Source organism: Acomys russatus, chromosome 10, assembly GCF_903995435.1.
Source record: "Acomys russatus chromosome 10, mAcoRus1.1, whole genome shotgun sequence".
Taxonomy (NCBI): Eukaryota; Metazoa; Chordata; class Mammalia; order Rodentia; family Muridae; genus Acomys; species Acomys russatus.
Window position 1 is genome coordinate 5564854 of NC_067146.1, and position 15252 is coordinate 5580105.

The 15252-nt window shown below is 44.3% G+C and overlaps 1 protein-coding gene across 6 annotated transcripts in view; it reads left to right on the forward strand.

Moving 5' to 3' along the window:
- The window catches only part of Dgki (diacylglycerol kinase iota), a 438758-nt gene that overhangs the window by 235766 nt on the left and 187740 nt on the right, over nucleotides 1-15252 (forward strand). For all 6 annotated transcript variants that reach the window (XM_051151727.1, XM_051151728.1, XM_051151723.1 and 3 more), the window contains one exon: nucleotides 1210-1270. In XM_051151727.1, coding sequence (XP_051007684.1) covers nucleotides 1210-1270 — 61 coding nt within the window. The remainder of the gene's footprint in view (nucleotides 1-1209; nucleotides 1271-15252) is intronic.

Below are 15252 nucleotides of genomic sequence, written 5' to 3' on the forward strand. Positions count from 1 at the left end.
AATGAGGAATTTCTGTGTCTGTTCGATTCCCTGTCTTAAGTCCATTTCATTACTAAGAAGTTGGCAGTTATTGTTTCAATACATAGTGATGTCAGAGTAAAAGAGATGCCAATATGGATGGTTTATAGAAAATGCTATTCCTGTACAAAATGAGTAAATTAAATATTTTGAACATGTAACGAAAAAATAATTATGAAACAAATTTCTACTGTTCCCTTACTCCGTCCATTTCTTCATTACCAAGGACTGACATGAGACTTCTTTATTTTAATGTTTGTTTGGGTCACACTAACTGTGCTTTGCTGGCTTGTGGTCAATTAGATTTTATAACTATTAATTTTTTTATCAATTTAATTTATACCTTCCATAGTGTTCCCTAAGGATCATAGTTAGACAAGAAATCATTTTCAGGAAAACCTACACTATTTATAAGTAGATGATGGTTTCTGGATTAAAGCTGCCAGTCCTGCTTTCAGCAGGAAGCTTTGCAGGGCAGAAGGACTATATTTTCTTGACAGCCAATCAGAAAGATAAAAATCATCTGACCGCAAGCAGGCACATTCAAAGTAAAGACAAAGCAGTGGACTTGCCCCACCTCACGCTGAGGGCAGAGGAAAGGCTGTGAGCGATCCAGTGAGCTAAGGTAGACTCTGCTTACCGTAATAACGATAGTGTTGAGTCTTCTCCATCTTTTTCAGTTTTCAAATTTTCAAGGCTTAAGAGTGGGAAGTGTAAATTTGAAAGACAAATGGACTCAGGGAAAGGTAATCAAAATTAAATAAGGAGAAAACAGAGATTACTGATTATCAGTTAATTAGGCTTTTCTCTGAAAAAGGAAGAGTGATTGGGAATGGAAAGGAAGGAAGGAAGGAAGGAAGGAAGGAAGGAAGGAAGGAAGGAAGGAAGGAAGGAAGGAAGGAAGGAAGGAAGGAAGAAACTAGAGAAGAAGATAATGTGGATTGAGAGGATGGCTGGGGCCGGGGATTATGAGACGTCTGGAGGAAACTCCAGCGCCCATTCCAGTTTTGTCACCGGAAGCACCAGTGTCTGCTTCCGGTTTCTGAGCACATTGCAGGAGCCAGGTTGCCTTGGTGCTACAGGCAGTGGAAGCACACACCTGTCCTCTGTGGGTCGTACCCACACATTTCGCCCTGTTGTTCCTCCTTACAGAGGACAGTGTGCTTACCTTGTCTTCCTTTTCCTCTGCAGGCTGGAGTTGTACCGGAAGGTGCCAAATCTTCGCATACTGGCCTGCGGCGGGGACGGAACGGTAGGTCCTTGAAAGAGAATCTGTTCCCTTCCCTTACCCATCACTCTTACTGATCGCGTTCCCTGTGGGAGTTTTTCCTTAAGCCTCAGTCTTTCCAATCCCTTCATATGCCTGTCAGATGGCAGTCATGAGCCCTAAGGCTGAGAAGGGCTTTGCTGTTCTCCCGGGACACTAGCAGCCTTCTACAGTACCATCCCTCAACTGTACTGCACCGTCTTCTGTTGCACAGCAAGGACATCGTCAGTGCTGGAATTACGATTTTTAACAGATGGCCAAATCCTTTTTCAAATACAAGCTGACACATTTTCATTTATTCTTTCATAGCGGCTATTTATTAATCCAAATTTGTTTTTAAACCATTACATAAAAACAAAAATATTATCACCATTGTCATTGTTAGTCATTTTGAGAGTAGCTTTCTTTCCAAGGTAAAATGCTGTTTTGTTGTGGTTTTGATTTGCATTTCCTTGATTATTTGTGATGTTGGAAACCCTCGCCCCCCCCCCCGACTCCCACCCGCGCCACCCCCAGCTCTGTTCACCATTCATGGCCTTTGAGAAATGCTTGTCTCAGCTGCCCCTTTTTAAACTGGCTTGTGCTTCTGTGGCTGAGATCTTTAGAATTCTTTATTGAGTCTGGATTGTAACCCTCCATCAGATATATAGCTTCTATAATAAATAAATATAAAAATGGATAGATAGGTAAATAAATACACAAATGTAAAGCAATGATAGACAAGACTCAGGTATTTCTCAGTTGGGTTTTAATGACATAACATAGACTGATAGGATACGACAAAATATGATTCCCTATGCAAACAGAATGTGGGTTCTGGGGATCAAACTCATGCTTGTGTGTCAAACACTCGGACATCTCCAGGATCACCTTGCTCTGCCCTTGACTGCTTGTATCGTGTTTTTAATTTTGCTGTTAATTTTCCATTAAAGTATTTCTGTTTCTCTCTCTCTCTCTCTCTCTCTCTCTCTCTCTCTCTCTCTCTCTCTCTCTCTCTCTCTTTCTTTTTTCAAGTCAGGGTTTCTCCCTGGCTAGCCTGGAACTCACTCTGTAGACGAGAGTGGCCTCAAAGTCAGAGATCTGCCTGTCTCTATCTCCCAAGCACTGGGAACAAAGACATTTGATGCCCCCCTCGGCTTGCTTGTTTCTGTATGGGGGGAATAAGAGGGATGGCTCAGCAGGTAAACGCACTAGCTGCCAAACCTGATGACCCAAGGTCAGTTCCTAAAACCCACATGGTAGAAGAGCAGATATGACTTCTAAAAGTTGGCTTCTGTCTCTCACACGTGTGCCTGGCACAAGCAAAGAGCATACCTAGTCATATTCTCTCTCTCTCTCTCTCTCTCTCTCTCTCTCTCTCTCTCTCTCTCTCTCTCTCTCTCTGTCCCTCTCTCCTTCCCTGTTGCTGTCTCTCTCACAGACATTAAATAAATAAAAATTTAAATTTATTTTGTCCCTGTTAAGTTTTTATCTTGTAGTATTGGATTTTAAAATCTGCGTTTTCTTGAGTTTCCTCAAAACAGCTGTTTTTAAATCTCTGGTCTAAAAATTTGCTCACATCCATTACTATGGTTACTTTCTTGGGCTTTACCTTTACAGTAGGTGAGATGCTGGTTTCCTGACAGGGTTTGTGATGTCACCTAATGTCATCTGAGCAATGACGCTTTAGACTTTTATTCCAGTCTTTGTACTTTGATTTTACTTGTTACTTTCCTTAGAGAACCTTTTAAAAAAAAATTTAATTTTATTAATTTATTCAGATTACAACTCAGTTGTTATTCCATCACTTGTATCCTCCCATTCCTCCCTCCCTCTCGCTTTCACCCTATTCCCTCCCCTAGGTCTATGACGGAGGGGGACCTCCTCCCCCACTATATGGTCATAGGCTATCACCTCTCATCTTGGTAGTATGCTTATTCTTTCTTTCAGTGCCATTATGCCTCCCCACCAAGGGGAGGTGGTCAAATATGGGGCACCAGAGTTCATGTCAGAGTCAGTCCCTGCTTTCCACATAACTGTAGAAAGTGTCCTGTCCTTTGTGTAGATTAGAGTAGAGGTTCGATGTTTACTACTTGTATTGTCCTTAGTTAGTGCAGTAGTTTGAACAGACTCCCCTGGGTCCTGATCCACCCATCAAGATGTTCTTCTTGTAGGTTTCTAGGACCCTTTGGGTCCTTCTATTTCCCCATTTCCTATATTTCTCTTACCTAGAGTCTCAGTAGGATGTTCCACATCTATCCCAATCTCCTGGTAAGTGAAGACTTTTGTGGGACATGCGTTTTGGGCTAGTGCCCAATTAATTATAAGTGAGTATATACTATGTGTGTCTTTCTGCTTCTGGGTTAACTCACATATTATGATCATTTATAGTTCAATCCATTTGCCCACAAATTTCGGGATTTCCTTGTTTTTAATTGCTGAGTAGTATTCCATAGTGTAAACGTACCAGTTTCTTTATCCAATCTTCTATTGAGGGACATTTAGGCTATTTCCAGGTTCTGGCTATTATGAATAAGGCTGCTATGAACATGGTTGAGCATATGTCCTTGTTGTGTGGTGGAGCATTTTCTGGGTATATTGCAAGGAGTGGAATAACTGGGTCTTGAGGAAGCCCTGTTCCCAGTTTTCTGAGAGAGCGCCAGATAGATTTCCAAAGCGGTTGTACAAGTTTGCATTCCCACCAGTAATGAACAAGTGTTCCTCTTTCTCCACATCCTTGCCAGCATGTGATGTCACTTGAATTCTTTAGAGAAACTCTTAAGAGGCTCCCCATCACCTGTGCAGTTACTTTTTCTATTCCAGCATTACATGATTGGTTCCCACATTCACTGTCGGTGTGTTGTCACAGTTTTAACACTAGAGGGCAGTGTAAACTCACATTTATTCTAATCCACATGGTAAGTAGTTTAGCTTAAATCAGGTTATAATCCCAAAAGGGTGAAAGAGGAGGCACTTAGTTCTGATGCGACTTGATGTACCAGGGTGGGTTGGTACCCAGGAAGGGGGGCAAGGTATGGAGTAAGTGGGTGGGAGGGTAGGCCTGGGAGGAGAGGAGGGAGTAGGCTTGCAATTGGGACATAAAATGAACAAAACAAATAAATTAAAAGCATGATCATCAACTCCCAAACCTTTCTGTAGATCTAGGCTTCACCCAAAAATCTTATCCACAGCAACTTTCCTGTGCTCAGAGAGAGACCACTTCAGGCCTGTGGTCACTCATGCTGCAAGGCTGTTTCATACTGTGAGTCCACAGGTTGTCAAGACAGCCCTGGGGTAGCTCCTTGGTCGCTGATGCTCTTGCCTGTGAATAGCTGGCATAGGCTTATGGCCTAACACAGACGAAAGTGATGCTGTCCCAAACAGAATCCTCATAGACTGGGGTCAGATGTATATACTGGCACTAAGGTAGGTCCAGAGGCTCTTTTGCTAGCACAGACCTGCAGTGGAAGCTTTGAACTTTCCCAGTTCCATGCCTGGCTCTGGTTCCAAGGCTTACTGCTGAACTAACGACTTGTCCCATCATCAGTAAATGGAAGCTTTCCCAACACTGGGCTGGGCTAAGATTGGAGTCGTGTTGGGGAAGGCCGTCTCTAACGCCAGGTTGAGTTGTACTTAGGTCCCTCAGCTCACAGGGCCAGTATAGTCTCTGGTGGGAGGCTTATGCTACAGCCAGAGGGGATACAGGGCAAAACAGGACTCTTTAATACTGGGGCTCAAGATATTGGCTAGGCACCAGTGGTGCTGATGCAGGACTAGAGGCTCCATCCTTGAACGCTGGCTTGGGGTTGGCTGTGCCATCAGAGGTGGTACTTTGGCCACCAACACTGATGCTAAACTGGGTCACACCTGAGTCTTACAATCATAGGGAAGAAGGCCAAGACTGAGTCTGCCCCTCTGGAGTAACCGGTCTGTTTCAGACGCCGGGGCCATTAGTCGGTGAGATAGAGCTTGGTTTGGGGTCTTTTGATTTTCGCCCAGTGTTAGAGGCCATTGTTGGAAGCCTAGTACTGAGCTCGAAGGCAGAGTCCTGTGCTGGTTTTCATGCCCTGCTAGCTGAGTCTGCCTCTGCTTCTGCGGCCTGAGGTTGAAGAAAGGAGTAGGAACCGAGGTGGCCAGCTCCTTGCTAGGGCAGACCAACAGCTCGAGGTGGCCAGCTCCTTGCTAGGGCAGACCAACAGCTCGCTCTCCCTATGAACTTGCCTAGGGCTGTGGGGACGGGGGTGGGGTGGGGGTGTTTCTCTTGCATCTGGTAAGACTGTAGAGGGTAATTTCTTCCCCTTCTCCCAAGTTAGCGTAGCTTTCTCCCTAGCACTTGGGACTGACTCCTTCCTGACTTCTTCAGCGTGCTTCCTCTTTTGATTGTGCTAAGACTGGGCACCGTGCCATTTTACCTGAGTTGTTAGCTTATGTGAAAGATAGCGTGATGCATGACAGCTTTCTAAACTTCTGTTCTGGTAAAGAGATGACCACTGGAGATCTCTACCTAGCCCCACTGTATTGCCATGTTGCTATTTGCTCTTAAAGGTGGGTTACACTCAATAAGAAGAAATGTGTAGTTTCTATTGAAACTCTGCACTGTTTTTTTTTTTTTTTTTTTTTTTCCCTGCTGGAAGTCAAATATAGAACGTCCCATAACGTTGTGTTGTCTCAGAGGTCAATCTGTCTCATTGGCACTTATAACTTTCTTGTTTGTGTGTGCATGGCCTTGCGTATTCAATGTGCACATCAAGGTCAGAGGTCAACTGCAGGTGTCTTGCTCCAGTATTCTCTACCTGCGGTCTCCGTCTCTCCCTCCTTTTCGCCCTTCCCCTCCCTCTCTCACTGAAGTGTAGCATGATTTGTCTGGATAGCCAAGAAGCCCCAGGCTCTTTCTGTGCACCCCCACACCCCATGGAGATTATAAAATATGCACAGCCAACTACACCCTATGCTTTATGCGGGAATTGGGGGTCCAGTTCATGTCCTTATGCTGGTGCGGTAAACACTGTCTCCACTGAGCCATCTCCCCAGCCCCTCACCTATATTTATTTTCAAGGAAAGTATGGAATTGCCCCAATTTCTCCTTTCTTGGATGCCGTGTTCATCACGTCTCAGTTATATCTCTACCAGCTCTCTGTCTTCATGCACTTAGCAAAGGTGAAGAGCAGTCAGGGCGGGCCACCCCATCTGTGCATTTCCTTCTGGATTTGCAGTCTGATGTTTCAGCATCTTAAGGATGCTTGTGGAGTGTCTTCATAGCTCCCTACTTATGATGCTTTCTTCTCGAAGGTAGCAACAGAATCTCATCTCATAGCCTCGGAGCACAGGACACCACACTGGATGTACAACATATGCTAATGCCTGACACTGGAGTAGGGGAAAATCAGTGGTCCCTTTGGTCCGTGCCTGGTGGAACATCCTAGTTAAGGAAATAGTGTTTTACCCTTCTTCAAGATTTACAATTATTGCTTTGTAAAATTTTCTATAGTGTCTCATAGCGTGAAAGAAAAGCATAAACGTCTTAAGTTTTCATCAACTTGACACAAACCTGGACGTATCTGGGAAGAGGGAATCTTAATTGAGAAAATGCCTCCATCAGAATGACTTGTAGGCAGTCCTGTGAGATATTGTCTTGATTAACGATCGATGTGGGAAGGCCCAGGCCACTGTGCAGGGTGCCACTCCTCCCACCCACAGATGGTCCTGGGCTGTATAAGAAAGTAGGCTGAGCAAGCCACAGGGAGTAAGCCAGTGAGCACTCCTCCTTGGTCTACACTCCCACCTTCCCTGAGTTCCTGTCATGGCTTCCCTCGGTGACAGTGACAGACTGTGATTGAGAAGTATAAGCTAAGTAAGCCCTTTCCTCCCCAAGTTGCCTTTGGTCATGGTGTCTTTCATAGCAGCAGATGACAAGACCATCCTGTCTTTTCCAAACCAAAATCCATCGGTGAGGGATTTTCTCCCACGATGCCTGTTAAATCTGCAGTGGTTTCAATGTCTATAGAGATAGGGTTGGCGATATGCTAGCGCAGGAGTGAAAAGGTTGTGGTCCCTTTTCTTTCTACTTTAAGGGTCACAGTTGATGTCTAGAGTAGTTGACGAGCAAGCAGAGAAAAGTCATAGCAAATTTATTTAATCCACATTTTATTGGCAAAGGGGCTTATGTATGAGAACTTAAAGATTCAGGGGAAATGAGTCGCTCTTGTGCTTAGGTGTGGTGAAGATTAATGGTACTAGGCTGAAGCGGGGGGGTGGGATGCCCAGCAATGGTGTGTGTTCATTCTTGGACCCTCTGTAGCATTCATTATCCCCAGGTGCGGGTCAGGACCCCTTCTCCTGTGGGTCTTGTGATCTTCTGCCAGCTGAGGTAGACCAGAACTTTCATTGCCAACTCATAGGCAGAAAGACAGGGCAGAGTTAGAGTCATATTTTTAAGCCTTATGGATTGCTTCAAGGAAAGGGTTCTGGTTTATGAGCTGCCGCGGAGAGGAGGGATTCTGATTTCTGTGACTCGCCCTGGGGAAGACTGAGGGGGAGACAAACAGGAAAGTCAGGGCCAAATCTTTGCTCTCTGTGTCTTTATCTTTCATTTCAAAGCTTCCAGCATGCCAGCCTGAGGTGGGCAACCATTCTCCAAATTCCAACACCGTTGACTCGCCTGGTGATAGATAAAGAATATTCTTTGTGGTGTCACCAACTCCCAGGTGGACTATGGATAATGAAATGTGACACTCATGGGCCTTGGCTGCAGTCATCTTCCATACCGTATACTCTCCTTACTTTCCCTTGTGACTTCAATCCTGCCACTCTCCTCTTTTCTTCTTGAACTTCCAGTGACAGCTAGATAGACCTTGACATGTCTGGTGACCTGGACTCCTTTTTTTTTTTTCTTAATTTTTTTTCTGTTTTGTTTTGTTTTATTAACTCAGATCCTCATGCACAGCTTGCTCATGATTCCTAAGCTGCAGGCCTTTCCTGACTAGGGTTCCCTCCATTTCCTCATCGCCTTCCCAAGTATCTGTCCTTGCCAGGACCCTCTACCATCCTCATGCCTCCGTTTTCTCTACAAGGACAATAAGGAATGCAGGGTTAGGCCAAGCAGTACTGAATCGTTCTCTGCCATCAGGTAACTGTTTTGAAGGCTGAGATTTCAGTGCTAACATGACAGGAAACAAGCCAAGGCCACCACATGTGAGACGATGATGGAGCTTGAGCGAAAGCCCCCAAAGGGAACTGAGAAACAACAGAAGAATAGAAAAGACAGAAGTTTTATCTGTCAAGAACACAACAGAGTTCCAAAACACGGGCAGATGCTAAGTTTTAAGAAGAGACTGAACCATTAATGTGCATTTAAGACCAGGAAATAATGGTATCTTCAAGAAAGCAGTTTCCATGGGACATTTGGGGGAAAAACAGAAAGCAAACAAGCAAAAAACAAAAACAAAAACAAAAAAACAAAAAACCGAGTGGTGAGTGGGACACAGTCCTGTTGTAAGGGCGTTCCAAGAGCCAGATTCAACCCCAGCCCTCAGTGCCTGTGAATGGCTTGGTGCTGTTGTCTGTCTCTGATACATAGCTGAACTGCCTCCTCTGTTGTTTTCGGTCTAGTCGTTTCTGCCATCTTCTCAGTATTAACACTACAGTTGATGACCACTACACAAGACTAAGGGTTTCTTCATGAGCTGGCTTCCTCTTCCTCTTAGGGACTTTATCTGTGCTCTAACGTCAGCTGTCACATGCTGTTCCATGCACTTCACAAATACATGAGTGTTTTGTGCTCCGGGTCCATGGCCACTTGGCATAGTCACGTCTAAAATGAAAGCTCTCCCTGAGCTTGGAGCACTGCATAAACTCATCGCTTTTGTCAGTGGTAGCATCTGTTGTTCCAGCCAAGAGAATCAAAACTTTAATTATATACCTTAAATAAACTTGATTTTAATTCTGTTTTTATATTATGATGAGGCATCTGTGAAGGCATTTGAGGTTTATGAAATGTTTATCATATGTGATTGCTACTTTGGAATATGAAGTTTAAAATATTTTTGAAGACTTTTTATGCATATGAATATTTTGCCTGCATGTATGGCTCTGGACAGTGTTGATGTCTGGTGAGGACAGAAGCCAGAAGAGGGCATCAAATCCCCTGGAACTGGGGTTATAGGTAGCTGTGAGCCACCATGTGCATGCTAGGAATTCAGTCCTGGTCTTCCAGAAGAGCAACCAGCACTCTTACTTGCTGAGCCATCTCTGCAGCCTCTGGAATGTGAGACTTTTATTTCGCATGGGGGCAGAATTTATATAAAGAAACAGCCTGGTAGATCTGCGAGGGAAAATTGCAGGATTTACGCAAGTAGGATGTAATTCTCTGGCATGTTGGGTACATATTTGACATGAGGTATGCAACCTTCAGTTAGTGAGCACGTCTGTCAACGTAGATGCTGTCAGAATTCGGCTGGAGTGCTGACACCACTCAGGGAGGAATCACAGATGGAATATATTTGGCTGCTGCCGCCGTTGATATATTAACTATTAACCATGTGAAATATGCAGCACATTAGGTAACGTGTAGAACGCTTGTACTATTTTGGGGAAAAGTTTTTAGGCTTCAATATCAGTTATTTTGTTTTTATGTTAATAAAACATATAAGGGAATAGATAGAGTGAGCTCTCCTCCCAAAAATGCATTTGGAAATGAATATGGAAGATGTGGCTTTTCTACTATTTTTGTGGTGTCATAAATCTGCAAAGACAACTATTGAGATCTCAAAGCCAATGATGTAGTAACTCAGACCACTGGTGTTCTGGGCACTATGGTCAAGCCACGTTTTGAAGTCTGACTTTTTCTAGAAGGTATTTTAAAGAGGAAAACTAAAGGGAAGAAGGCAAATTTTGTTTCATGTTTCATTTACAACTTATAGAAAGCCTCCTAATGTGTAAGGAATAAAGTTACTGTGAACTATTTTATGTGCTATTTGCAGTGTCTGTGAATCCCAATGGATAATGTAGTTACGCAACACATCCAGTTTGGATCTGCCATTCGGTGGCCAGGGGTGTGGTCTCTAGATGTAGTCTTTTTGCACATGTCTTGCCCAAGTCAGAGACACACAGGTTCAGGTGTAAGGTTCCCTACTTGATCCCAACACTGAAATAAAACTCAGATAACCCCAGTGCTCTGAGACTTTCCGGGTTAGAGGCTAAAAAAAATAACTCTTTGGCCGGGTTATACATGCGTGTCTTTCCTCTTGGGTACCCCACACTGCCAAATGCCCTGTGCTGTCTACTCTACTTCTACATGGATGAACACATGGACTCAGCTAGTTCTGCCAAAGGCACCATACTGTGGCTCCTGATGGAATAACCTGTGAACACTGCCCGGCTGGCTCCTGACTTTGAGAAACTGGGCGAGACCATTCAGTTTACCTTTAGCCATTCCAGTGTCTTGTTATATATCTACACTTAAGATTGACATTTGCCATTGATTTTACACTCCCTCCTTATGCATTTGGCTTCCGTAGATTAAGAGCAGTAGACGGCCTCTATTTCTGACTGGGTGTGCGTGCAGGGCAGAAGTTCCACAGACTAGACAAATTAGACACAATCATGGCAGGGCCTAGCTGATCATGTGAAGCTCTTTCCTCCCTTGGCCTCTGCCTCTCTGTAGTTTACCTCCCCCCTAACCCCTGATGAGAAAGCACATGGCGTGTCCTCAGCATGCATTCATTAGTACTGGGGAGTGGGTAGATGTCATAAGCCTATACTTAATTTTTTTCTGGTCACATTTCTTCAGATTTTGTGGTAAGTTGTGAAGTTCATAAATTAAAAATTGAGTATATAAAAATAAAACATTAAAAGAAAAACTATAGTTCCTTGGTATCTCTGGGTGACTTGTTTCAGCAGCCCTTAGCGATACCAACTTGGCTGATACACACTCCTTCATAATACAATGATGTAACACTTGTGTGGCGCCTACATGCATTTTGTATACCTCTCAAATCATCTATAGAGCATGCATAACCCCTTCTGTTATGCAAGCGCTATGTAAATAGCTGCATTTGAGGGAAGCAGAAGAAAATGTGCACCTGTAGTATAGTCGTGGATGTTTGCTTGAAAACATTAGTCCACAGTTTTTAAAATCTCTGTTACAGAACCTCTGGATACAGGAAGCTAGGACGACTGCACCTGTCAGGGTTCAGTGTTGCACTTTGAGAGCGGAGGAATGTGGCTGTCAGTCTCCACTGATGTGCCCTGCATTCTTTTCCGCTGCACACAAGGCCTTCAGTGTTGTATTGGAGGAAAATGCCAACTCCCTGTCATCCACACCCTCAGTCTCACCTAACGTCAGTGCCCCATGGAAGGCGAGTGCTATTTGGTGCCCTTCTGTGACAGCTATAGCTGAACACAGGCAGGTGGTGGCAGCATGGGCCAGCTGCTGCTGCAGTGCTGTGCCTGCTCAGGCAAGAGACGAGGCAGGAGGACCCAATCTCAATCTGGCGGTCCTGCTGGTCCTAATGAAAGAAGGGCAGAACTGAAAGCCAGAAATGTTTTGGCTCAGTCAGGTTAACTTGCTTCACTGGTGGTGGTAGTGGTGGGGATAATTGGAAGGGTGCTAGTGGGCCAGCACAGATAATTTGGGGGAACATTAGTGCCCAATAAAACAGAGAACCTATGTGGAAGCCTGCCGTTTGAAATCTGGGATCATGTATGGCTTCTGGTTACAACCTGGGAGGAAGAGATCCCGTAGTTTTCTTTTTCTCTCATCAGGACAAACACATAGGATGTTACCCGTGATCCTCCATTTCTCTGGCTAGTGAGGCATATTTGCGTCCATCTGTTTTTGATGGCCTTTTTGCATTGCAGGAAAGCTTGGCTTCTGCTATTATTTGTGGTTTATAAAAGACAGACTTCTTGATTTGCAGACAGGCAAGGGTGAGGTTGATTGTCAAGTTTAAGGCTCAGCTTTCCTCGAGCAGGGGCAGTGAAGAGAGAGCATTCTGCATTTAGGAAATGACCTTTGTTGGTTGCAGTAAAGGGATGGGAGGAATAATAGAGCTGCGTGCAGCAGCTGATGTTCGTTTGCATTGCTTACTTGTCAGGCCTGTGCAAAGCATACCTGGTCAATGAGAGAAAATGACACTAACTTGCAGGCACAGTTGCTTTCCGTTTTATAGTAAAGGAAGGAATGTGCTAAGTGACCTCTTTGCTCCAATACCCACTGGAGCTTGGTTCAATGCCAGTTTCTCCTGCTGGGTCCTGTGCCCTCTGCCCTGCCACTGTGCGGCCTTCTGGACAGCTGGACGTTGAGTAATAATGACATACTTCTTAAGGAAAAAAAAAAACTATTTGGGACTGCCCCAAGATTAAATACCAATTCACCTCAGCCAAAGGACTCTCTGTGAAACAGTGGGCGTCTGTGAGAACATCAAGACAATAAAAGTGTTTTAAAAGTCATATTAATAACATTTGATGGTGATAATGTCAATGAAATAGAAGAGAGCCTGGTTGCAGTCAGGGAAAAAATTTGATCAATGAAATAAGAGGTTTGAAATAAATGCATGTACACACACATATGCATGTGTGCATGCAGGTGGGCACACACACACATGCACAAGCAGGTAGAAACACATACGTAATGAACAAACATCCAGGTTGTAAAGTAAAAATCATCTCCATATTTAAGTCTGAAGAATCGTACTTTGTCCTTGGAGGCGAGGGCCTGAAATCCACAAGCCCCCAAGGCTCTGTGTGGAGCTGAGCTGATCTCTCGCTGGACTCTTGGGAACCTCCTCTGAGAAAGCAGACAGCAGCTGAGCCTAGGAAGGTTTGATTGGCAGGTTATTCTCATCACAGGGAGTCAAGGGACACTTTTCTTTGTGGCTAATCCTCTTGCTTTTCCATCCTTTTCGGTGCGAAGCATCAAGTGATTTAGAGTCTTTCTTTGTAGGCTCATGCTCAGAGGCGGTTGTTTGATTTTTTTTTTTTTTTTTTTTTTTCACTTTCTATCTCTGCTTCATTTCCTTACAGAGCATTTTAAGAGCTATCAGACTAGAACTGTTTCTGCTGTAGGTGGTGAAGGCTCCCATGCTAGGGATACATCCCTGGATTAGTGGGAGATTGCCATAGCTGTTTACCAGACAGAGGGTGTCACAGTGTCTTCCAGACATAGTAAGGCACAGTCCTGAGAGTCATGGCCGCAGGCAGTTGTCATCTGCCCTTGGTCCAAACCAGCCTTTTTTCCTGCCTAGAGAGCACTGGTGCAGTACAGACTCCTTCCCGCAGGGGGCACAGTTTCACTCCTCATTATTATACAAAAGGAAAACTGGATTGGAGGCAGGCGGCTCCAAGCCTTACCTCACCTTTGAGGGTTTTGTTGACCGGCAAGGAAGATACATCTTCCTCATCTCTTTCCTCTGTCACTGCTGTGTTTAGAGTAAAATCAGATGTTGTAACGGCAAACTTACGAAACTGTCTTCCCAAGGAAAGAGAGGCATAGGCCAACTAAAATAGGAACAATTTCCCACTTAAACTTAGAGAAGGGAAAGAGGAGGTGAGTAGTTGTCTCTCAGGGAAGTTTAGGAGGAAGAGACTTCTTCTCCGGTGTGTGTGTGTGTGTGTGTGTGTGTGTGTGTGTGTGTGTGTAAGGGGGGTTGTTGAAGTAGATTCTGCGTTCTGTTGCAGATCTACAGAGCTGGGTTTTCTCAGGGCCGTTGGCGTCTGCCGTGAGCCTTTGGAGTGTGTATACCCTTTTTGCTGACCTCCCATATGCTTCCCACGCTTTTCCAGTGCTTTCTGCTCTCGCCCTGTTCATCTGCACTGTCAGTTGCACCCACACGGCGGCGCCCAGAGCAGCCACATCTGGAACATGTGACTGGTACTGTGTGGGCAAGAAGAGCTAAAGGTCACAGGTCACACTCCAAGGATGCTCCTCGAGTGGCTTTTGATGCAGAAGGATTTGTATTTTTAGGGTATAACACTCAATGGATTTCTGAGCTTTCTCTAGCTCCAGAGATGTCAAAATCACATATTATTGCCTCTAAGACTGACCCCTTCCAATACTGAGTTTGGTATTACCAATTCTTTTAGCAGCTTGTGGTGCTAGCGCTTTGGGCATGCCTAGCAGGTGATTCCTTGTTGATCTGCATGCCAGGCACCTCTCTTTATTTTATTTTGTCCTGAGATAGAGTCTCACAAATTGCAAAGGCTAGCCTCCCTCGCCTTCCTCCTCCCTCGGCCTCCTGAGAATTTTGGAATTGTTGGTGTTGCTGGCAGGCCCTGTTATGGCTACCTCCTTATGAAAACTTATTCTCCAGTAGTGAAGAGACTGGCCTCACTAAGTGGTGTTAGTCTTGCGTAATCATGAATGGCAGTTCTCATGTATAAATGACGCAACACTAATGCCACTCAGACACCATTTAACTCCCTTATAAAGCAGAAGCTAGAATTAAATTATCTCATAGGGTCTTTTCATGTTAACATACACGAGTGGCTTCATCTTGACATTTTTGAAGTTTAATAATGTGATTTTTTAAAAAGGATTTTGCTCAGGGATATCATGGAGATTGTAATCAGTGTGCCATCTGCAATTAGTGCGAACTCTGAGGGCAGCCATTTTGTTTCCTCTGGTATAGCCCATCTCGTTAATCTCGTTATTTCATTTGCTCAGTTCTGGTATGCATGTAGTTGCTAGTGTTCATTAAATGCACGGTTACATGTTTTAAAAGACTCATGACACCCATGCAAGAGACGTGCCACTATATTACTGAGCTCTTGAACAAACCAGTAGCACAATAGAGCTCATCTGTCAGAGAATAGGCCAAGAATTATGTGGGTTATAGCAAAATTTTTGTTTCTAAATTTGAGGTAAAATTAATTGATGTGCAGTGGGGGAACTGAAGCCCTCACCTTTAAGACAGTATCTTCTTGAGATTTGTCATTTGTAGTTAGACTATGTAAGCCTTAGTAGAAAATTCTTAGTGAGACCTATGGAGCAT